Here is a 25583-nt window from a genome sequence, read left to right as displayed (position 1 = left end):
TCTTACCTACTACTTACCTCTCTCGCAGGACTTGTCTATCTAACGGAGCCTTTCTCCACTTTGTCTTAAGTGTCTAGTCAAGTATATTCGATCGTCAGAATAGTGCGTCCTTTGAATCGAGGTAAAACGTGACCTTGCCCAATTCAATGATGTCAGATACTGTTCTATGGTGGGTTCGATTTCACACCTGAGTGCATTTCTTCGAAGGACAAAGCTGAAGGCCACAAGCCTGGCGTTCACACAAGTGCGCGTCATCCGACCATGTCACATTCGCAACATTTCTCGCTTTGCCCTGATTCAAGTTCCGCCCCCAAGACACGGATTATATGTGCTATTCACTTTGTTGGTTTTTCGACTCGCATGGCGCTGAACAAGTTAACCATACCTCCGCGCTGGAAGTCGCAATCCTGCCTATATATTAGTATTATAGGGGTATACCTTCAGCTCAATTTCTAAGGAAACCCAGTGATAGCCCAACAATGGTGGTCTGCAAGTAGACGGCCCGTCCTCGCTATGCCATCGCTCTCACAGAAATGTGCATCCTCCGAAGACGTACTTAAGGCAACCAATTTAGCTCTCTCCCTCTCAGAAAAACTTATAGACCTAGGTCCAATCATTAATGGTGACTTGTGATTGCATTCTGCGGTTTTAATTATTCATTACACGGCTGCAGCGTATCGGTGTTCTTCGCTAAATTCCCACGACAGTACGAATTCCATGGCTGTAACCAAACTCATTCATCCACCACTATACGTTAACGACATTAGCTAACATCGCCTCATCGCTGAAGTCGACCTAAACCTCCTCATATTCAGTTTCTTAAATTCTTCATAAAAGAGTGCAAGCCTCTCATTTAAGTTCCTTACATACAACGGCTGGCTTTGGTGTCGTTTAACGGATTGTGTACTTTTCTGTCACCTCCCGGAGCGAGGTCGGACCAGGGCAATGTAGCAGGATAACACAGGTCAGTGGCGTTATTCAGGATCACGTCGTTCCACTGGAGCCACGGATGCGAGTAAAATGGGGATCTAAGTTGGGAGAAGCCTCTTCTAAAATGTGTGCGAGCGCGTAGGAGACACTAGAACTTGGTGGAACAAGCGGAGGGTTGCTTTCGGGACGGCGAGGGCCGACGGGGTTAGGAGCATTTACATAATCGTGAAGGTCTCTGGGTCCGTGATGCTCGTTTCTTCCCTGTTATCCACGTTGTATGACGAGTACTCTTAATGAGGTTTCTTCCGTTGATATGAATGATGGGGTGGTGATTCAGGGACAAATACGAGATTAACGAGTCGGGTGGGATCCCTCCTCCAGTCGCATGATTGTTCATCGTTCCACACATCCCGAACAACTTTCCTTTAGTGACCGTTTTTGCATTCGTCTTATAGCACATCCGATTCTACTAAATTCTAATATTCCATTTCTCTATGTACGTTTTCTCGCTTCAAGATTCCAAGCTTCTCGCAGTGCACAGGCCCGACTGATGGAGTGCCCAATGGCGCAACTGACGCGTACAAACACCATTCGCGATATCTATTAGAGGCTAGCGTGGCCTGTAGCGAACCATAAATGGAGGCCAACGGCCACGTCATGAGAGACCTGTCCAGGAACAACTGCTCAGTTTACCTATTCTATGTGGAATTTACCTGCAGGAGACGCGTCTTATTTTTAGCCATGTCCCTTAACTTCTCTCATTTTGCCCGATCCTCTTCACATACACTTTCGTGAGAATTTTTCTCATATGTTTACCCAGGCGGAGTCACAGTTTAAACGAGATTTGGCAGAAAATGCGTTTGCTTTGATTTAAAGGGTATCAGTGTAGCTAGTGTACCTGGTTTCCGGCTTGTCTGCTTAGCCCTATACGTTAGCTGCTTTGCGTTCCCTGCTGGCCTAATGGCCTTAACGTGTTCATAGACAAGGGGAAAAGCCTTATACAAGCGGCAAGCCAATACCAGAAGGAAGGCATGGGTGGGAAACTCCCGTACCGCCAGCGCTACTGCTGCTGCCTTTGGCTAATAAAGTGCGACATAGGCGGATGAACGTTACTCAAGTGAAGTCAGGCCAGGAAGAGCGAGTGTCTGACTCGATGCTTAGTTGGCTCGGGAGGCTTAGGCCGTTTCGGAGCTCGGTGTTCTCGCGGCCGCCGCTTTGCTCTCCTGTCGGCCGTTCGTCTGTCCGCTTGTTGCCGCTATGTTACCCGTTCCTCCGATGTTCCTTCTCCCCAGGTTTTGTCCTGATTCAATCGACAGCGCACTCTGCCGCCAGCCGTTTTCCGCCCAATAAACCACAGTCTGTCTCGCAATAAATGACCTGCGCCTCTAGTGAGTCCCGAGGCAGCGGTAGCAGCAGCCATGAACACTTTTGGAGGACACATCTCTTGTGTTCTGAACGACATCTCGGCTGGACATCGTCCTGTCTCTGGACTAAGCGTTTGTCACTAGGACTTTGGTGTCCGAACAGCGTCTAAGCAATGTATCTGTGAAAGCGTCGGTCGGCTGCTTTATCTGTCGGTCTGTACGAGTCGAGTGATGTTCGTCTACCTTAGTGTTTTCGACTCTCATCGGCGCGTTTTATTGTTCTGTTTGCAACAACCGAAACGCGAGGCATTTTAATACACTGGTCACTGGCCAGTAGTCACCAGTTTGTCCTGTCTGAAACGCCACTGTCATGTCCAAAACTCTCCTCCTCGTGTCCTTATGAACCTAGACTAACAGGCATGGCAAGTGTGTACTTGCAGCAAACATAGGCCAACCTAGTAAAATTTAGATTTAAAAAAAAAACAGAACTTATTATAGCAACGCTTGACACATAGTCGCTCAGTTGTTTCAGAATCCGGAAATTGGTTACTATATGCGCATGCTTGAATTTCTATACGACATATTCATTCGCCGTTCTTTTTACGATCACGATGACTGCGAACTCGTTCGGATCGAACATTTGATTCTCACCCTGTCACCCACAAAGGAGAAGGCAAGAGGGAACTCTCTCGTAAAATGCAAATTTACACCCGGTTTTGAGATACTGTTGTAACCGGTCGTAAATCCGGCACTTCCATCAACGTCGCGCTTATCACACCCCAGTATTCAATACGTACTCCAAGAATGCAAGCAAGGTGGGCATATCTATGCAGACGAGCCTTGTTGGCCCCACCGACGTTAGCACGTAGTAGCTGCAGCAGGGAGAATATAGGTTTGATCATCTCGCATACGTTATTATTTTTAAGCAAAAAGTAAAAAAAAACTCATATATAATATGTATCTTGTCAAATATAGTATGTTTATACGTAAGTAGTATTCTTTCTCTCACAAAATGATTGCTGTAACAAAATAATTGTTACAGTTACTGATAAAATGGTAAACTATGAGCAGCCGCATTTTATCGATTTTTTTTTTGTTATTCACAGCTTATAGACAAATTGATCGTTTGTTGGTTGATCGGTTCAACGATATTGACCGCATATTTTTACCATGACAAATACTACATACCCTTAGAGTGCAATTTTAATACTCTACTAATTGGCAGAAAACAGTGTTCTTATTTCTGTTTTTTATGTTTATATTCTGTTTTTTTTTTTCGTTTACTTCACAATTCCTTGTCGTAATTCTAATGAAAGGATTTAATGTTAGGTTCATAGTCAGCCATATATCCAGAAAATAAAATACGGTGAACTAGCCGTACTTACTTATTTGGTATTTCTTCACAGAGCTAGACATAGAGTATCGTCTAAATGCAGAAGAATACCAAACACCAGGCAGCGTCTGCATTTAAAATTCTCTTCTGGCTCTTCTAAACAACACTTGAATAGACGCGCGTAGGCAAATGATTTAAAGTTTTGCCGATTTGGGTGAATTCTCGAAACTCTCAAAAAGTTGATACAGGTTGGTAATTGTTTAACACACTTTGGTGACAACTAGGCGAACTACGCATAAATTTAGCCAGTAAAATTCATGTTTATCTCCTAGTCTAGCGGACGAACACTATAAAAGGGGTTCAAGAACTGACTGATGTTACCTAGAAATGTATGTACAACTCCTGGGGATCATCATACTTTATCTGTATGTCTAGTAAGTGCATTTTTAGGCATAGTTTGAGTCGTTTCGAGAAAAATCAGATCGGCTGGATAATAATTACGTTGTCTCCAATAGAACTAAGTTATTTTTCTTTAAAGAAGGTAATTTTGTTAAACGTTCATATCCAAATTATCGAAGCGCTTGACAGTCAAAGCAAAGCCCATGGTCATATTTAACGCAATAGTACCAACATCAAAAATGCCTCGATGATATTTTCGCATCCAATTATTACTTCTAATACATTTGTACCTGTCCTTCGTGGTTTAGCTTCTAATCCACTAATGATTGCAGCATAAGCGAAAAGAGTAGATAGATCGACATTAACGGTTCGAATCCGATGTACTGGTCTGGGTTCGGAAGCTGGGTTTACCAATAGTCCGTCTATCGCCTGCGTAGAATAGGCAGATGCTAAGAGAGTTGTGGCTAAAAAAGGGAGCACTCGGCTTTAGCGGCAACAAGAAGTCCTGACGTCAAGAGGTTTTTTTTGTGGGGGGGGGGGGGCTGTCCGATTCGATTAGCTCATTCGGCTCATTACACGACGATTCAAAGGTTTTACGATGAAAGTATCAGTACAGTTTACGAGCTTAAAAGGCCGAAGTATATGGCAACCAAAACGGATCCGCTTTCACCGAGAGCTGGTGTAGAAGGCACGTCTGAAGTTGCTCCGCCACTGCTGATGATCTGCCGTTCTTTTTCCATAAAAGCACTAGCATTTCCTTCAATCAATCTCCATTAAACGAACACACACAAATAATTAACACGAACGAAAAGGCCACTTTTCAAATGCGGGAAGAGAACGGGGGTTTGGGTGATGTGCTAACTTTAACACGTCTGAGCATAGATCTTGAGACTGCTTCTAATCGAGTCATCGGCTCCCAGGGAGGCAGACGGACGAGCTGGCAGGCGACAGCAAACAGTTACGACGGTTGCAACGCGCTAGCAAAGCACAATATAAACTGTGCGAGTCATGACACATATGCGGCTCTTTAAGCAAATTCAGAATCAAACCTACAGCCGTTCCATTCCGCCGCAGTTTTTATTTAAGAAAGCAAGTAAATGTTAAATGCATATTACCGACCCTATTTGCTGAAGGACGAAAGGCAGAAGGAACGTCGCATTCCACCTAGTAAAGAAGTGTAAATGAAATTCTTCATGAGGTGTGGTTGGCAGTTTTCGTACTGGCAGCTGCTATGACAATCTTATAATGAAGGTCCGTTTAATTCCGTCCCCAGGCTTCTGCTTTCGTGTCCCTTCTTGCAACTTACTACGAACCGGGTACATCTAACCGAAAAAAAGGTAGGGTTCTTAGCGCGCCGTTGGCTTACAATGTCATTGCAAAACAACAGCAGCAGGTCCTTTCAACGTGCTTGTTGTCACATCCTGATATGTGCTCACTTTCTTTAAAGGTAACATAGGACAGTGGAGTATCGGTTGGGGATCAACCTCAACATGCCCCAGTTACTCGCCATTGCCAACTTAACTTCAGCTGGTTCCGCTTTTTACAAGCAAAATCGCGGACGTACACATCACAACTAACCATATATACGCTGAAAGAACACGCGTTGAAGAAGATACGGGCTTTGTGTCTGTGTGTGTCCTCTTTGCTAAATATAGGCAGCACAGACGGTGGTTTTGAGGCAAAGCGACTGGCTTGCGGGATGCAACTAAGCAAGACGAAATCAAGCATGTCGCACCACAAATACGCATACAGAAGAAGAAGTCGCGGAGCGGTGAGGTGGGGTAAAGAACGGCATGGCATATGGCCTTGTCGGCAAACCCTGCCGCCCCACCAGCGTCAATCGTGCATGCTATCTATCTGTGAGCCCCAACGGAGTTTGACTCTTGAAAGAGCTCGCTAGTATATTGCAGTAGAGAGCAAGACGAAATAAGAGGACACACTTTGCGGTACAAACTAAAGTTTAGATGGCGAGACGAGACAAGCGAATGCTTTCGTAACAATTTGTCCGAAAGCAAATAGAGTCTATTTCGAGCTGTCAAGAAGTGCGTAAAGGAAAGCGATGGAGGGGGCCCGCTCTTCTGCGCAAGTGAAAGGGAAAAAGCGAACGAGCCAAGCGAGGGAGCAGGCAGTCAGGCAACAAACCGGGAAGTCCCCCAACATAAACAAGTGTTTGAAAATCGTACATCAAAGAGGTAAACTGTTTGGCCAGCGTAAGCCGGCTGATGCAGGAAATGTCTGCCGGTACTGATTATATGTATATGCATAGGTATCAAAAATGGCCTGTTCACCAGCGTCTATGAACAAAAAAAACGTGCCACTGATTAGAAATATATTTTGGATCAGAGTCTCCTTGCTTCGCACCTAACAAACGCTTTCCTCTTGAACACTTGAATACTTCGACGAGAGACGATGTATATATATATATATAATAATATATATATCTATCCATCACTCCCTCCATGCCGTTATAGTATAGCGGCAATAAGACGAACAAGTTCATTAAATTACTACGTCCGAAAATTGAAAGAGCGCGACACAATACGTTATGATGATGAGAATGCCCTTGTCGACAGCTACAGCTGCTACTACTAGCAATCGTATGAGAATAGACATAAGTATTTGCAGCAGAAGAGAATTTCTCTGTAAATATGCCTTAGTCTTAAACTCCAGATGGAAAACTCATGTGGTTGTATATCATCCTGTTAGCTTGACATCTGCCAGTCGAAGGTACGTTGAAACTCGATTGGAAATGCTAACAACAGAAAGTAATGGTCTCCTCCTTTCGCTGTTCTATACACCAGTTTTAATGGCTGTGAACTATTATATTCAATTACTAGCTAAGCACAAAAAGAGGCATGAAATCCACACGGTCGCTGAAATACGTCATCTCCGGCGGCGGCGACGTACTCTTTCACAGAAAGACGTACGTGGTTAGTGGAGCAGTTCCATATGGAGTACGTTGCTTTAACTCGTTACCTTGCGAGTGCTTCCGAAGAAGATTTAAGATCACTAATCTGGTTGTGAAATTTTCACCTGGGATAAATTCAAATGAGTGGCTCCATTAGTGCTTAACCGAAAGCAGCAATCTTTTTTAATCGGCAGTCATTAGCGCGGCTACTGGGTGGTTCAGCGGTTCCTGTGAACAAACGTCTCGGCAAGGAAAGACACCTTACTACCTTGCCAAGGGACGAGGTTCGGAGTAACGAATCGGGAGAGTCCAATAGATAATACTTCGTTTTGTACTGTTGCGTTAGTGAGTAAGCAGGTCAAAGTCCCAATGAGTAGCCGTCCAGAAACGAGCCCGAGGTGTAGCTTAGGACGTCGACGTTGAGGTCAACTACGCTAGGCTAGTCGGTACAAATCAAAAGATCCAATAAACGCAGATGCGGTTTGTCCTAACTCACAGTGAAGCCATCTACTTCAATATGCACGAACCCTAATAAACTTCCTTCAGGCGGAATTTGCTTACGTTCAATAGCCTGTTACAAGCTGATGTGCCAGGTGGTGCAGATTGTTGGTCTCAATGTTCGTCGATGCCAGACCCCTAACTCTTCAAGAGTGATTCAGCGGCCGACCTGAATAGAATCTTCCCTATCTGCGAACGCATAATGATATTTCCCAACCGTTTCTCACGTGATGCCCAAAAGCATTTGCCCAAAAGCTAGAAAACATTTGCGGAAATCAAGTAGCCTATTGAAGTCAAAAATGTCGCTGTAACGTCTTGATTTATACAAACACGTTTTTATTAGAAAAGAGTATTCATATGTACCGTGGCATAAAGGCGTGCGGTTTACACACTAATAACCAAACTACGTTGCGTATGAGAAGAGTATTTAGGTAGAGAACATACATTGTTAAGGTGCCCAATTTTCAAGTTGATGCAGTCATCGGGTTGGATATATATCAATATGGATAAGCTAAGATACAACGACAGAGTTTCTTTTTACAACGACACATGTCTTCATATAAAATGTAAGTGCGTATATCAGACTCGTTTGATTCATATAACATCGAATAATATAAGCAAGAGGCAAGCCGGTTCTGTCTGCTACCTCTATGGTCTATGAGTACCGCATGTGTAACTGTTTTGTGTGCTCGCCTACCTTCGGTAGAGAAGACTTCCAATGTCAAGATAGAGGGAAATAACTACATCACTAAGCACCCAATTAAGCGTTGGAGCAAGCAGAATTGGCCAGTGGGCCTGTCGTAGTTCTACGACATGGGTTTAGCCAGTAACAATATCAATGGACGCGGCAACGCTTCCCCTATATGTCGGCCTCCTCTCTCCCCACGCAACGCTGTCGCTCTCAGCAATTTCTCTCTCGTGGTCTCTTGTTATCTCTCTCTCTCTCTCTCTCTCTCTTGCCCGGAAAAAGGGCGTGGAAACATCGACTCTCAAGAACTTGGCAAAGGGTAGAATCACCAGTGTTTTCCTACCCATACGACGATCCAAAGAGATCCAATTGAACTTGCTAGCCGCTATGTCTTGTTTGGCCATATGCATTTTTTGCTGTCTTATTCCTCTTGTCAGGTACACAGGTGTCTTGGTTTCTCCTATTTAGGATCATTATATTATAGCTTATTATAGCAATAGTAAAAGAAAACACGATCGGATGCAACGCCAGCAACCATAAGATCCACAATGAGCGCGATAGCGAGGAAACTCTAGGTCCTGTTACGTAGAGTTATTGCTCGGAGTAGTTCTGTTACCAATGAACAGGTAGACGCACCAAAATCATTCACGCGTGAATCCCACCAATACCTGTGTTAAATAGCTGAACTACGTCCGATGCATAGTTAAAAAAAAAAGAGTAACTTTAATGGCAGCTCTCATGTGGGTCGTTTCTGATTGTACGTACCCAACGATGTCAGTCACAACAGTTGCAACGGCGGCAACCAACCTGAAAAACCGAGCCGTTTGCCGGAGCTCGGCGAGATTAAATAGATGAAAGTGGTGACTGAAACATATTAGTGGATAATGTCTGTTCGTCTGCTTTAGCAGGTCTACAACTATCAGTCAATTTGTTTAAAGTATACCATATACAATCTCGCATCTAAGTTTCCTTAAATTTTGCTAAATAGGTAGGGATGTACGGTGTCACGTGAGAGTTCTGGTGGAAGATGAAACCTCCTTTAATCACTAGTTTCGATCGATTTTCCTATAAAATTTATTATAATCTCATTTATTTTTTATCAATCGTTTTGCCAGCTGATAATACACTATTCCTTTTCAGTCCCACCGAATACTTAGCATCACCATTTTTGGCATCAGTTTAGGCATTACCACAGATTGTTGACCACTGCTTACCGTCCACTTACTTGATTGATAATTTTATAAACGTTCAAGTTTTAATTTGAAACTGGTTAATGATAGATGGTGTTATCGCTACTCATAATTTTTTTCATAGTTGATTGGCTACTCCTTCGAACATTTTTCAAATCAAAATTGCTACAAACTAGAACCTAAGCGATAGAACCATCATTTTAGCTATAAACAGTAGATCATTTTATGGGCCTGAATAGCATGTGTGTCTTTATCGTAATAAAATGTATGTAAAACATAAGGAATTTTCATAAAGATTTTACGCATCCTAAAGGCACTATATCTATAAAAACGTCCCAATAATTGTAGCACACCTAGTGCTGCTAAATTTAAGCTTTCAATAACCTGCAATGATTTTTTTTTACGAACGCCTTCGTTGATGGAAGATGGATTTCAACTTTTACGCTGTTGTTGCTGCAGACGTATTTGTGTTCCGCGTACGTATCTGTGTGCGTCTTCGGAGAGTTTTACAGGCGGTTATATCGGTGGCAAAAAGTCCGAGAACAAGAGCATCAATTACTAGTCGAAAAGCATATTTGGCTGTTTCTGAAACTTTCATTTGAAGGCATGCAACTACACGTCCAATTGATGAGAAGCAATCGCTCATCACGCAAAGGTGATTACAGCCAGCTTTTACTATTGGATATCATACACTCATAAAAACTTAGAAATACCTTTTCGGGTAGCCGAGTCGGCCCAGCTCACCCCCTTACACCGCATTACAGCTGAGCCACTTCTCCCCCCGCCCCGCACTCGAATCTCGAGTAGAACTGGCGGGAGTGTCGCCGGCGTTCTGCGAGTTGTTCCCGGCAGAGATACCGGAGCGTCCATTTCCTGGAGCAACGTGCTTAGATGGCAATCCAAAGCAATAATAACAATCTGGTGTAGATCCCACCAGTCTCTGAGAGCACAATCCCTACTCTCTTACGCACAGTTCTTTCCCTATCAGACAATAGCTTTGGATGTTGGACAGTTAGAGCGACGGCACGGCGCTGAACCCACAGCCGATGCTGCTTATAGGGAGATTCGAAGTATCTGTCGGAGTGCTTCCAGTATTACTATCACCGGATGCTTATCGGGAAAGCACTCCGAAAGGCGCTGCCGAAGATTGTATAGATTTTGTACTCTGCGTTTCTGCGCTTTGTACGTTTGTACGCACTCTCTCGTTTTCTCCTCCCTCTCCCCGTGTAGAGGTGATGCTTATAATATGTGAATGGGTAGGTCCCCGCGGACCAGGCAAACGGTGCCGTCGGCATTGCGTCGTTGCTGCATTTGGGCATGGTCTTTCAATCGTTTAGTCGTTCGGTCCACCGAGCTGCCGCAAATGGCTGGTTGACTGGGGGCTGTGGCGATAAGGGGAGGCTCATAATGCTAAGCGCTCTCGTTGCTCGTTCACTACTCGATAAACTAGGAACTCCTGGATTTTGGTAGTGGTGGTAGTACCAAAGTTTGCGCCGTTGATGCTAGATCTCAAGCCCAGCGCACAAGTACCCTTAAACGTTGCCGCTTTTCCGGTTCTACTTCTTTTCGCAGTTGGGTAGTATCTGTGAGGACGAGACGAAGGGCTCGATGCTATTGGTGGCGGCAAGAAGAGTAAATTGTTTTTTCAGTATTGAGCTAAATGAAGCGGCGCTCAAGTTGGCCAGATTTTCGACCAATTCCTCAATTTCTTTCTCTTTTTGGTAGGAAAAATCAGCCACTTGCTAAAGTGAAGCTTACAGCTGCCCGGCTGGAGCGAAACTTGGTCTCAACAAGCGGCGGCAAATCAGAAATGTGCCAGGGGCAGACTCCAACAAAGTTGCGCTTCGATGGACTGATGCTGGCCGCGGTGCAGATGGCGGTGGTAGTGGTGGGGGTGGGGGAGCGCCAAGAGGCTCCCTCGGTAAAACGGGCTTCTGTAGCTTCGACATTCGTTCTCTACATAGCCCGAACTCCTTCTTCTCCCGTCTCTGCTGAACTGTTGTCGAGAGACGAACAACAAATGCTACCATGTTTTGGCTTCCGGATGGTCTCTGGGAGGCCAACTAAAGGAGGCCGCTGAGCCCCGGTGGTGGGTGTCGCGTCCGCTTTGCTCTGGGGACCCCTTCCGCCAGGGCCCACTGGCAACAGCGACTTACTTTTAAATGGTATGGAAGCGGCAACGATGGCTACCAAGGAAGCTCGACGGCCTACCGGTGGCGCTTATGTGCCGTGCTAAGCTAAGGAAAGGTTAAGACGCGAACGCGCACGCTTGCCTGTGCTTGGGGAATATATCTGAAATTTATAGCACACGCTTGTGCCATTTGGCAGGACGATAGAAGGGAATTACCACCTAGCGGTGCAGGTTGAGGGGCTGCTGCGGAAGCTGATATCCGCTTTAGAAAAACGAGATGCCCCCACTTCTGGTGAAGTAGCCCACTGGGGCCAAACAGCCAACCAACTCTCGCTGCTTTTTAACCCGCGAAGGTTTGCCAGCTGGTTTTAAAACCTAGCAAGTTAATTATTCTAGAGAAAGACCACAGCGTCTACAACCCCGTTAGTTTCAAGCCTCTTAGCTTTTTATACAAAATCTTAAAAATGCTTCGAAATTTCATAGGACAAATTCATTTTAAAATGCCGAGACGCGTTATACTACAATGTGATAACTCGGTCACCTAAATTGTCATGCGTTATGTCCATCCACCGATGACTTTCTAGTTCTTAACTCTAGCCTCTTCAGCTAATCTGCAAAACCCTGCATCATAAGCCATGGATAATTGCTCCCATCGCGAAGTTTACAGCTTCTTTAGCATCGTCCATAACAAGCTTAGTATTCTACATAGCATGTGTGGTCTCAAACAGAGCTCACGCCCTCTAATGCAAGACAGTCGACGCCTGTAAATTATGGCGCCTGCTTCGCTTTGAGACACGTGCTTTCTTGTTCCGCTCGCCACAGGGAGTTATGGCTCGCTCCTGTAAAGGTTGGCCTCCATCCGCTCGACTCACTCACAACTATACGAAGTAAGGCGCGTTAGGATAGTCCTTGTTACAGTATATCAAACAGCCAAACCGGTAGTTTCAAAATGTATGATTTTGCTGCTTTGATAAGCACCAATTTTGTTAGGAATAAATGTTTCTCTTAACCAACACGCACCTTCTATACCAAGTAGACCCGCCTATACAAAGCCTGTACCAAATGCCAGTGTATTAGTTCTGCTAAAGCGTTTGCAAAGAATAGCTTTACCAAAGCGAGAGTGAGGCACCTCTTCGTAGAGCAAACGTCCACATGGCTAACTGGTGACTCCGCTCACACTGTCCTCGCTCCGAGCTACTCACAGCGTCTTCAGTCGCTCCTTCAATCCCTTGGGATCCATGGAGTAAGTAAGAGCTCCTGCCACTCCGCTTTATTTGTATTAAAACAATGGTCGCCGATAAATTGAAACGAGTAGTTTGTGCTCGGGAACTGTCTGTGTGCTAGCTTCTCGGTGACGCAACAGTCGCAGCCTCACACTCAGCAGCGAGCCTCCGCCTAAACCCATCGAACACGTGTGACAATAGTAATAGTAGCACGTGCAGCACGTTAATGTTGCAGGTTGACAGTAGCGTTGTTACTGCCTGCGATAGTCCGGTAGGTGGCTCAGAGGACTGCGCCGGTTCTAAGTTCCTGCTGCTGTTTGGAATCTAATCGATAAAACGATTGCCTCAATTAGTCTTTTTTTGTCTCCGTTTCAGTTTTGCCCAAGTACCATGCGCCGACGCATACGTACTGTATAAGCATTCCTGCCTTTCGATGTTTGCTAGAGTGCATTTTGTGTCTATCTGATGAGTGTATAGTTCTACTAAGTTGGCATATAGATAGGTTGCCATAGATAGCCTGTGTAAGCGTTTTTTTGCGAGGCCCGCCGTCTAGATGTTCGAAGCTTAAATAAACACGCAACATACAAAAACTGCATAAACTAGATAACGAAGAGCACCACATAGTGAACGAATAAGTGGTAACGTGGTTAAGCTTAGAAGCAGTGGGATAAGCAGCTAAACTGGGAAGTAATAGGGTGTCGGAAACGGATCGGAGAATAGGACTAGAGATATCAGGACTGCAAAACCCTTCGATGGCTTGGGTCAAATGCGACGACACTGGTTTCAATGGCATACAAATCGACCAATGGGCAAGTAGCAGGCGTAAGTGGGTCAAACAAGCCGTGTCTACATTAGGCAAGCATTTATCTCGACGGCTATGCACGCAGGATGAGGTTCGCTGCATGCCTCAAGGGCACAGTATACATAATTAGCCGAGCTACTGTGAGACGTTGCGAGACAGATGATACGGGCGGCAGGCTTGTTCCTTATTTGCCGCCACGAACAAAACGTCGAGAAAGGCAACAAGCCAGTAAGAGTGAATGAAAGGCTCGCTAGGCAGAGTCGTTTGCTAAACAACATTACCAACGTGAGAGGCGACAAAGGAACGCCTTTTTCGCTAACTAGCCCTTTCCACGTTCCAGACAGGGTTGCCTACAGGATAAAGCGAGGCTTAAAACAACAGTCGGGTAAGTTTAAAGATCTACTCTAAGTGCTCCAAAGGTTTGTCTTGCTACCACGCATAAAATGTAAATTTAGTTTTTGGACAAAGACGTCTCCGTGTCTGTTGTCGCCGTAGGCCTAACCATACCCTTGATACCTTCGTTAAAGGATAGGATCATGTTTTTTTTTTCTTTCCGCAAAGGGATTTCTATATTGTTTAAGAACTTGGTCTTCTGGTCTGTTACTAATAACGGCCTCTCTGTTGTTGAAGTATTAGGTATGTTTAGCACTATATTCTCGCCAGACCTAGAATGTGTGAGTACACATTCTGTGTCCGGAGAGAACTTGACTTGCGCAACAGAAGGCAATCCAATCTAGCAGTTCACCTAAACTGTGCTGGGTCCACAATGCAACCTGGCTCACTTACTGCCTAGTGGGCTTACTCTTCCGTGCTTGCCTGGGGTTGTAACCCTTCGACAAAAAGTATGCCCGTACGTTTGATGGAAAACTTAGCAGATTGAACGGCCGCGATTCATTCGTTATAAAGTTTTGAGAACTGTTCAATGAAGCAAAGCTGCATCGCTATAGAAGAATTTAGAATATATTTGCCTCCCGTTCTATGGCCTGTGCCGCTTTCCATTTCCGCTGCCCACCATGATCATGGTTAGCAGCTTCACCCGCTGAACTGACATCGTTTTCTGCTAGCGCCTTCAATTTAACCGAACGACTAGGGAATTCATTCGGCACCATAGTCGGCTCACCGTGTTTGGGCAAATGTTTTCTTCTGCTCCTTTATTGGCAATTATGCACGTGCTTCAACAATGTACTAGCGGAAAAATGTTGCTGCCTACGAAGTGATTAATCATAAATGGCTATCTTCGTTCCGTTAGCTACGTAAGCTGCTAGCAGCGTTCGTTTCTATCTATAAGACTTATTTTTCCAAGCGCGTACCGCCATATGCATAACGCTCAGAGATATGTAAGGCGGCAGTCGCTGGGCCTCATTCATTCTGCAGTTTCCGCTTCTACACTGGTCGTCGCTCTGACACTGCATGCGGCTAACGTCTCAGTTCCTTTCATTTAGATAGGGATAAATTAGCCCCATTCTCCGTCGCTGTTCTATTGAAATGTTCCTTCATTCAGGCGTCTGCAGTAACTGCGTTGGTAATGATGGAGGTTGCTGCATCTGCCCCTGCCGCTGTTGCCCTGGCTACCAGCGCTGACAAAATTTCTGAGCTGGGAGAACCACCGACGCTTGCTACTAAGGCGCTACACTTATGACAAGAGGCTTAACCATGTTCAGTATCGTCTCGTGTGTGGGCGATGCAAACGTTCTCCGTGGTCTCGTCCCGTCACAGGAGTCCGCTGGCACAGAGGCCTGTTGCCTAGAGAATTGGCACTGTGCCGTGCGCCAGTTTTCTGAACTTTCTCGGCTTGAAGAGATTATAAGTTTCCACCACAAGGCTAGCTGACTGGTTCCTCGCCACTACTAGTGCTAATACTGCTATTGCTGGCCGACCGGGGGCGTATTGGTCGCAGCCGCGCCGAGGGCCACTGTGCTTATGTAATGCAGCGTTCCTCAAACGCAAGTTCTAGTTGTCTTAGTAGAATTTTCTGGATATCTTTCGATTAGAGATGCATGCGACTTGCATATTTCCCCCGCTGGCCCGACATCAATGAGCCTTTCGACCTGGCGCTGCCCATGAATCGAAACTGTGTGAGAGAAAGCAATGTCATGTACATCACATAGTTTACAGAGCTTGTACGTAAATAAAAATGCACTAAATCTGAGCACCGATTGAGAATCTCTTTCAGTCTGGTTCACGTATATGCTGGGGCAAAGGTCTCTTGACAGTTTGGGAAAAAATCTTCTAGGGGATATGTACGTTCATTTAAGTCAACTAGTGGTCACGTACGGTCGAGGTTCAAGCCGCTGTTCGAGCCGTTGTTCAAGCAATAAATCATTTAAATATCCTCAAGTGGTCATACATGAGTGCACGTAACGGATACTCAGTTTCGAACAGTGTAACCTACACGTTTTATTAACATGTCTAGTTCATCTAGAAAATAATCTGTTAAAAGCGTTATATTATTCCTTGTTTGAAAAGTTCTTACATTGTATAGGTTTGTTGGTAGAATGCAGCAGCGTACGTATTTGAGTTGCGCCTTTAGCTAGAATTGTGGCTTTAAGGCTGACTTGTGCTCTATGGTTGTCTCCTATAGGCGTGTTGTTATAACTATGCACTTGTATTCGTTCGAAATAATTATTTAAATTCAACATCTACTCGGCTTTCAAATACCGCTATTTGGGGGCAGATAAATCAGCGGAGGTGCATGCGTGCTTCAACTTTGCTGTCCCTAGTACCGTTTCGATGTGGATGACGTAGGAACATTCTTCGTTCGAATAACTGGATATATTTGTGTCAGTAAATGAAGCACTCTTCCTGCGGTAGGGCAGACTTGAGTAAGGAAGGGGAATTTTTAATAATCAGTGTTAATGCAGATTCGGAGCATTAGTAGCCCCCACCATTCCGGGCTTTCAGAAACTGCTGGTATCGAGCTACGAACGGTCCGACTTGACGACTCTCTATTCTTCGCTTGCCATCAAAGCCAGCAGGCCGAACTAGCACCCAGCCAAACAAAAAAAAATGGTGGCAAGGCTTACCAGTTCCATGATCCCAAACGGAGAATGAATCAGCATATTACCACTGCAATATTTTGTGTGTCTACATCGTTTTCGATACACCCAAGCGAACTATCATTTTTCGAACACGATATGAGCTGTTGCCCCATATTAGATGGATATATATGCGTAAGCCAGCTTTAATACATGTTCATTCATACGCTTCTTCAACAACGATTCTTCAACAAACCTTCGCAGATGATTGCAGCGACATAATCAATGCATTATCTGGCGAGCGAACGAACACTCACACAAATCCAATCACGCTACATTGCTAGAGGCCGAAGACCCATCGATGCCTGCGTCTTCCTTGTCGACGTCATAGAAGGCGTCTAGCAATTGACGCGTGGCTATTACGTTGTTCCGGATAGAAGGCAGCCAAACTGTACGAGCTACAGCAACAGAATCACTTCTTTTCTTTTTTCATTTGGTTCCCATACATTCGTGCACACATCCACACGGGCATAACAGAAACAACAACGTCCACTTCTATAGAATTGCAGCAGTTGCGCGACCGCAATACGCAGCGATTCTTTCGTTCACCGCAACAGCACTAGCCGCTACCTCTGCAATTGGCGTGTCCATCTTTTAGTTCCGTGTCTCTGATGGAGGCTAGCAGTGTATGGCTACGGCCAGCTGGGGGCCCGATCAAGCGGCAATTTCTCGCTCTTCATTTCGCTGCCCCTGGCGGTCATATAGCGGCAATTCTCTGCCCGTCCTTGTGGATCGTGCATAGCACTGGTGGCTGGACTAGTGCGGCCGCAATAAGGGATCGTGGTGCCATTGTGCTGCTGGTGGTGCTACTACCGGCGCGTTTTGCCATCTCAGTAAGGCAGTTAGGATGCCCGCGGTAGCAAAGGTTGGCACTGTTTAGCCGGCGGCCAAATGGCATTCAGAGAACCAGGCTTTAAGGTCAACTGCCTACATCGGTAATACGTTAACAACTCTGGCCGAACAGAACGGGTCGGACAAAGCGCATGCGGGCCATGGCTCCGTTGTTCATTCGTTCGACCAAGCGAGTGACTGGGCGCTTGTCTGATCATCCGTTTCCTCGTTTGAGTCATCGCAATTTCTTTTGACCACTTTATTCCCCGTTGCCGCTGCCGGTATCGCCACCGATACTGCCGTAACCGGGATAACCCTCGCTGTTCCCCTTTGCCGGGGGTTACCTACCTTCTATAGGTCCTATAGGTACATCCTTGGTTCGTTACCTTAATTCTGCAGGGTGCAGTGAAGCTGGTACGTTTTGCTCTTAAAGAAGACGCTTTTCGGCCACATAGGCATAGATGCCGTTCTCCAAAGGAGAGGTGCGCAAATACTGGATACAGAGGAAAAAAGTAACAGAGGAAAAAAGAGCTATAAAGGACGGCGTATACCATGCCCAAAATCCTCTAAACTGTCAGCTTTTTGTTGCCCGACCATCGCCAGGAACTCACTGGCCACTTCGCGCTTATCAAGGGCGCCTTGGCGGTTGGCAGGCCCGCAGCCGTCGCCAGCATAACGTATGAGAACAAATGATAAGCTCTTCCTTGCTTCTGGCGTGGACTAAGTAGTACCAGTGGCTATCCACCGGAAAGTCGGCTTGTATTTCGACATTTCTGCTGTTGCTGCTGCTGCCGCCGCCGCGTTAGCTGGCTATGCCCTACTCCGAGCGAGCTCTTTGTCGTGGAATTTCTTCGCAGCGGTAACTCGCCAACTAGGCTAGCTAACATAGACGCAATGAAGAGCGAAGCGCCTTGTTGACTAGGCTGCCAATAAACCACAAAGTAAATAGCCCTTTCGCGGTAAGCTCTGTATGAACTAAACTATGGCCTCTCTTTCGTATCGAGTTAGTTACTCAATAGTGAAATTATACATGCAAATGATAATAATGAGCAGGTGTGCGTGTTCTATAGTATATGGCAAAAATGCAAACGATTCGCTAGAAAAATGTAAAGATGATTTACTCTATTAATGTTGTTTCCTTGAGTGTTTTTGTGTTCAGCACATCACAGCTGGTAGCAGAAAGTCTAGGTTCTCCGCTACATCTTTATAAGAAGACTCGGGTCTTGCTGCGTCATTTTTCTTACCTGATACAACAAAAAGCGAACTTTGCTAACAACTCTACTTCAACCGTGCGTATTTTAATTTCTATATGAACGAATCCAGAATTCGTAAGAGGCCCTCAAAAATTCTCAGAGACTTGAAGTACGTTGTAACCATCGATGAATGGCAAGAATAGATAATATGAGATCTAGGTACAGAATAGCACAGCATGTGTCACTGTCATCTTCATATTGCGTTAAATTTTAATTAATTATCCCGATCTCGAAACATTTTCACTGAACTCGAAGAGCGAAGACACGGACCTCCAAACCATGGGTCTCCTGTTAACATCGTATGAGTTAATATATTTCACTCGTTCGACCTGCTGTGACATACGGCAAATACGGCATTGTAAATGAAAGCCATATATAGAATTCTGCTAAACCTGCTAAGCCTCATTAGTTCTCGTTATAATACATTTAGTCCAAACCGCAATTTGAATATAGGTTTTATTTTAATTAGTTAGTGATTATAATGTCTTTATTGTTACCTCGCTTCCGATGCAAGCGGTCCTCTCATATGATTTAAAAAACTCTGCACCATTACTAAACTACGAAAAATTACTAATGTAGAAGGCTCTTAAACGTAGGGGGCTGAGTATAAAATACCGAGAACCCTATTTCGATCGCGGAAATCTGCTACGTGAGCTGCTGTCACAAGCTCATGTCAGCCTTACTCATGCCTACCAAGAAAGATCGGTGCTAGGCAAGCGTTGGAAAAAAGCGGCTGTTTTACAGTCGAGCGGTAATCGTATTAAAGCAATTATATTTCAAATTTAAGCAGGTAGAGCAGCAAAAACTCTGTTGTCCTTCCTTGTTAGCTCGTTATAAGCTAACAAGGCCCGTGCACAGATAGGAACAATCATCACCACCTCAACGAAGATCAAGACTCACAAAAAAAACTAAAACTCTATTTTGGATGTTCTGGCCTTCCCGCCTGTTGATGATGTTATGGTGGAATACTGATTGAGATAATGATACGCTATACACGCGAACATTATGCTGACTGCTACTCGACAATGCACCTAGAACTTATTGAACGATTTATGGATCAAACTGAATCCGAGAAATCAACACGGCACCAAAACCCTTTTTGGACGACAAACATTTTAGGTTGCATTTCCCAGTCACCTGCTGTTCATACTTTTTTAATTGGTACACTCGGATAGGGCAAAATTATTTCTGTTAATTCATAGTCTCTTCTTTAACATATTTCGGGTTAAATGATACTTCAAATTTAGTCCGCCTTGAATAATCGAAAATGGAATAGATATATAGCAGCGCGTGTTGCACTAGGTTTTTTAATTCGACCGTGTATGTTAGGACACAGCCGATCGATATAAAAATCCACAGCGTATAATTTGTCTAAATATAAGTGGTGATACGTGGCCAATAATTGGGTCTTAGAGAACGTAAAAAATAAGGTCTTAAATGCCAAAAACCGCACGTAATCTCTCGCTGCGTTTCATATTAATCTTTTAAATTCTTGTGAGTCTTAGAGATAACAAGTAAGGTGCTCTCAATAAAACAAATATCTACGTACGTGGTAAGTGGTAGAAAATGTGTCTAAAACATTAGCACACTACGCATTTACGTTGTTTCCCACAACCACAGTTTATAAAAAAAAAGTTTCCCGCTGAATGGAAATACATTGAGTACGAAGTTCACTCAATTTGAGATCGCTTAGATCAAATGATTTACTATTAGTTAGACGAGACAATGAATACAACGAATTCAAACAAAATTAAGTGCTATTGAAATCTGTATCTAAGTAGGCATTAATTAGTATTTTGAAAAATGCGTTTTTTGTTTGCAAAAATTTAAAAGCTAGTGATTAATAAAGGAGCGATTTCAACTGCGTGTGGTACATTTTTTCGTTGGTGCATTGTAGATAGATTTTTTTAATTGATATTATTTATTACGTAACGTACATGCGTAGACTTGTTCATCGTACATAGCTTCTTAGCTATGTATAGGTTAGCTGTGCCGTAGGCGTGTGCTTACAGGATTAGAATCTGAAAATAGTAAAGTGATAAGGCAAACATTCATCTTGATGAGCGAACGATAGACCTGTCATTCTTTATATAAATTGAGAAGAAAAATTGCTATTTATGCGTTGCTAGCAGCATGTGGTAATCAAACGACATGTTAGCTACAACAAGCATTTAGCTTTACTAACGTTTGAGCCTTGTCGGTTCTCTGACGAGCATACCGACCATAACCTTAACTGCAACACAGTCTTCATAATAATCTCGTCGTCTCACGATTTAACACACAGTAACAAAAACGTGGATCGCAGATATCATATATATCTAGCGTGTCTGACTTCGTGTGTATGTTTTCCTTGGCCTCTAGCGCTCCGTCGATCCTCTTTCTGCCTTCCTTGCTACTCATAAATACATTTGATGATGGTGCTGGATGATAGCAGCTTTCCCGGATAATTTTCCGGAACAATTCCTGATCTTGCTGTTTGAAGAAGGGTTTCCTTCTTTCTTCACCCCATGCACCTCCGCCACTCCCTATGGCTATATCCCTAATAGGCTACCATCATCTACAGAGGTTGTGCGTGGCCCCTGTTACAAGCGGTCGGCTTAAGACGTTAATGATCACTTGTGGACCTTTGGAACAGACAATAGAAATAATAGAAACAGTGGCACATCGTATCTTGATTTTTAGAAGTACAATAATTGATGCTCAGATCAGCATTGAACGAGAAAAAAACAAATATATATATATATGTATTTCGAAACCAGTGCCTTAGTTAACGATATTCTATTTGAAATGCGCATAATGGATCTTCCTACAGATATGAAGAGCTATTGGAAATTATTGGTGAAACAATAAAGATCAGCCGCTGAAAACAAATCCAATATTAAGTTTCAGTCATAATACTAGTATTAGATTGGTAAGGAGTACCTCGATTGTATTTCTTCCTGTAACTTCCACTGCCTGACGGGTCAATAAAGGTAGTAAACGGTGTCAATGCTAAGCGTAATTTACTTAAATTTTGCAGTAACAATAATGGTTTTATTAACAAGCCTATACCCACAAGACCACATTAATTCGCATGAATGCTTGAAGATTAGGATCGGGATCTGTCACACGCTGCCCCTTCGCTATGCCCATGGACTGTACACACGAAGGACTCTTGTTTATCGCTAACAAACAAGTATACGATCGTCAAATGCACACACAGTTGGTTAATTGTGGGTGCGCGTATTGGCAATTAAGTTGAAGGGGTTCGCTCAGCTACAAATACTAGCAGACACGTAAGCCATTGCATCCGTCGTTTGTTAAGTTGTTCCATGCTAAACAACTAATTATCTACTTTTTCGTGCATTAATACGTAGTCAATACAAAAACGAAACACTAATAAGAACAGGACAGGGCAAACATGCTATTGCTTCGTCATGATAGCAAGTTAAGTTCCTATGATGATACAACTTATATATACACACATCACTGGTTTTTTACGTTCCGGACTTAAAGGCGGTAGGAATATAATGTGTGTTTTAGTATATGGATCACTATATTTCAGATAAAGGCCAATACGGGCGTCGTGGTTGATGCCTCGAAATGCGATCTAGCCCTACTTCGATCCAGTGGGGAAATAGGTGATGATGCTGGCGAATTATTATAAACATTTTTACGATCATTTCCTAAAATGCATGTCCAGTTAAAGGACTGTTGGAGCTCTATACGAAATTGTTCTTTTTGGCCACTTATTTCCATGGGATATTGCTTTCCAGTTAAAAGACGTAGCGTAAGTAGGATACTTCGAGTTAGTTAAATATGTTGTCGAACGTACCGCTAGCTTTTCGCTACGTATGTGTGGCTTACTATCCCATCGCTTTCTTTTAAGAAGCTTTCCTAACTATAGCAAGCATACCTCGCACATTCGTTGGTTCGTTCCGAAGGACATATGATGCTATTAATTTTTGTAAGGTATACTGAAAACAATTAAAAAAAAAACATGAAAGGCGTCACAATTCCCACAGATCCCAGCTTGAGGAAATCGAAATGAACCGTATCGGCAAAACCGCAGCCGTCGGTAGATAGGTGTTGCCGTAGACATATTATTCTCTATCGATCAGTCGATCTAAATTACCGTGTGACAAAGTATGTGTGACTGTGTCTGTTCGATCTGCCGATCACACGTATTCCTGCAATTGCTGATTTGCTATAATAGCTATCTATCGTAGCCTCGAACATTCTGAAGACATTGTCATTTCAGCGAAATAAGAAATGTTTAAACAGCTACGAGTATCGATATAGCAGATTGCAAGGAAGACATTGGCATGAATGCTTATACAAGTGTTAATATAAAATGATTATTAATTGCTTTTACTAGCCATTTGCATTGCGCGTCTGTCGTGTCTTGTCACCACCGAAGCCTGAACACGGATTATCGTCACAGACACACTCAAACAAACGCCCCCGCAAACTGTCATGTACGCATCGCTTAAATCGTTTACGATGCAATCAAGGATCCGAGTGTTTGACAATCAGGTCACGTATCCTTATTACAAAAAAAAAAAAAAAAGTTTCCCATGCTTTGTCTGATTGATGATGTACTTAAATGCAGAACGTCAAGGGGGTATTATCAACGTTATTGGTCGTAATGTATAAGTCGATAAAGCCAAATTTATATGGTGTATAGAGGGAATATTTATAGACGAGGTCGGTCGAATGCTCACGTGGCTTCGTTCACCAGTATACGAGGATCAAGAGTAAATCAACAAGATAGAACATAATGAAGGCAGGCTTCCAATTTGCACGAGCAGCATTACAGACGGCAGCTAGTAAATGACACGTTACAGTTACATACACAACCACACGTATTGAACTGGGTGGCACGATAGACCTGCTCATGCGTCATTACATCGTTTATCGGCTTCTGTATCATTACTACCATAGTACGCAGGGATTAGTCTCACGGACATTGAGAGCACTCCTTCCACCATGACCCTAACTGTCATTTGAATCGACAGCTAGTCGCTGGCCTTCCAAAAAGGATTAAAAAACCTGGACTATCCGCGTCTGAAATGTTCGAAGTAATAGAATAAGGAACATCTATTGTATGGCAATTTGATCAGTGATATGCTTGCCGTCTTATCTGTATCCGTATAGCCGTGTAAGTGTGTGATGTGACATTTTTTTATCCTACATTTCGTCTAACCTGCATGATACAGAATAATCGTGTCCTAATCATACCTTTAGGTGCGATGGCCGCCAGTACCGCTAAGACGAGTAGGCCGGCTGAAGCCAGCAGCGTGTTGACGTGAGCTGCCATAACACGCACAGCCATCACAAAAGTTTGCAGGATCAATGAATTCCAACAATGTACAAATGATTGTTGTGATAATGACCAATGATGAATAATAAGCACAACCTAATATTGACAGCCGGGTAAAATGACACTCGCTATCGATAATGATAATACTACTAGCGTTTGACCGACGTTACCTCGAGAGGCTTAAATGATTTGTTTTAATTGTTGCGATCTTTATATGCTTCCTCTTCTTTATATGAAAACAGCGGGGAAAAATGAAAATTTATTGGTAGCGCTGACAGTGTCAGCGTATCAGCGTTTCATTTGATTTTCCCATTCAGCCGCTATGGTGGTAACAGCGGGCCGGCAATGGCAACGTACGCTTGTAAAAATTCACTCTACAGTAGAGAGATAAGAAAGGGGGAATACGACAAAGCGTCCGTCACACACACCCTCTTCGTTTTGGCAAGGACCACGTAACTGTCGAGCAACAAACGCTGCCGCTTGGGTATGACAAGCAGCAGCACCACAACGATGACGACGAGGATAATGCTGACGACCACTTTAACGACGCCCCTCGTTCTAACGTTCTAAACAACTTGATCAACAAACCAAAGAAACGACCTGCGGTGGACCGAACGATAACACAGTAACAGTAGCGACACCAGCAGTAGTCGATACAAACACGCAGAATGTTACACGCGCTTTTTTCTGTGGCCCGTTCTCTCAGGAGAAGCAATAGCCAGAGCTGCAACCGTAACCTCGCGCATCACACACTTCACCGTACCTCACTTAACCGCGTCTACCGCCACTCAGGCACCTGCTCGGTCTGTCAGGTGCGCTCCAACGAGTCAGATCGGAGAGAACAACGATAACGATGCCGCAGAAAACGACAACATCGACATCCCAGAACTCCACACACCGGCCAACAAACCAACGGATGAATCCAACAGTGTATACCAGTAGTGCGCGCGGACGCAATTCGGTCTCCCTATTTATCTACTGCTCACCTCGTCGCTCACTTAGTACGACACACTCGGCTGGTGCCTTTGTACACCAGCAAACTCGGAGACCCGAGAGAAAACGTATCTATCGAAGCAGGCCTGGATGAAGGCGCACGGTGGCATAGTCGCCTTCACGGTCTCGCCAAAAGAGGAGAGGCCCTGCACGGCACAGGGGAGAGTGACTGGAGGAGTCGAGGGCCCCTGGAAAGGGTGCGCATGCGCCTAAGGTAAATCTTGTCTTATATGAGCCTGCCCGCCTGCCTGAAGTTAGCGACTGGCGCGCGGCAACCCCGAATTCGCCAACATACTAACACGAGCACGCAGCTCACAGGGGCAGCGCGAGTGAAAGAAAAAGGAGAAAACGAAAGGCTGAGTGAAGAGATAGAGAGGTGACCGGTAAATGGAGAGAAGAGCGTAGCAGCACAGCTCACCTGCTGGTCTTCTAACGATTTCTCCGAACCGGTGTCGGCGCTCAAAGGTGCCTACCTTACATTGAGGAAAGACTAACTCGGCGCTCTTCCGTCTCACCTCACCCCCTCGAACTCCGACTCCCAAATACAGAGGCAGGAAGGCGTCACCACTACCCGCCTTGCTATCGCTGCCACAGCACGAGAGAATAGAACAGCAACGACTGAGTGAAAGCAAACCACTGAAAGCGACGACAAAGACAATGCTGGCACTATCTGAGTCGACGACTGAGGGATGTTGAGAAGGCG

General features: G+C 44.4%; 1 protein-coding gene across 7 annotated transcripts in view; it reads right to left on the bottom strand.

Annotated features, from left to right (window-relative positions):
* Nucleotides 1–24972, bottom strand: part of LOC111264275 (suppressor of lurcher protein 1) — a 91048-nt gene extending 66076 nt beyond the window's left edge. For 2 of the 7 annotated variants that reach the window (XR_015312632.1, XR_015312633.1), the window contains exon 1: nucleotides 10024–10106. Coding sequence is in view for 2 of the 7 variants with exons in the window: in XM_086970016.1 (XP_086826142.1) it covers nucleotides 10024–10069 (46 nt within the window). In the remaining 5 variants the exon portion in view is untranslated. Of the gene's footprint in view, nucleotides 1–17; nucleotides 354–10023; nucleotides 10133–23805 lie in introns of those variants that run through there. The other 5 variants (XR_002682790.2, XR_002682791.2, XR_002682792.2 and 2 more) reach the window with 5 other exon arrangements.
* Between the last annotated feature and the right edge of the window lie 611 nt (nucleotides 24973–25583).

The sequence above is a fragment of the Varroa jacobsoni genome, unplaced genomic scaffold (genome assembly GCF_002532875.2).
Source record: "Varroa jacobsoni isolate VJ856 unplaced genomic scaffold, vjacob_1.0 scaffold_842, whole genome shotgun sequence".
Lineage (NCBI taxonomy): Eukaryota > Metazoa > Arthropoda > Arachnida > Mesostigmata > Varroidae > Varroa > Varroa jacobsoni.
Note: the sequence above shows the minus strand (reverse complement) of the source record. Positions and strands in the feature narration are given on the sequence as shown.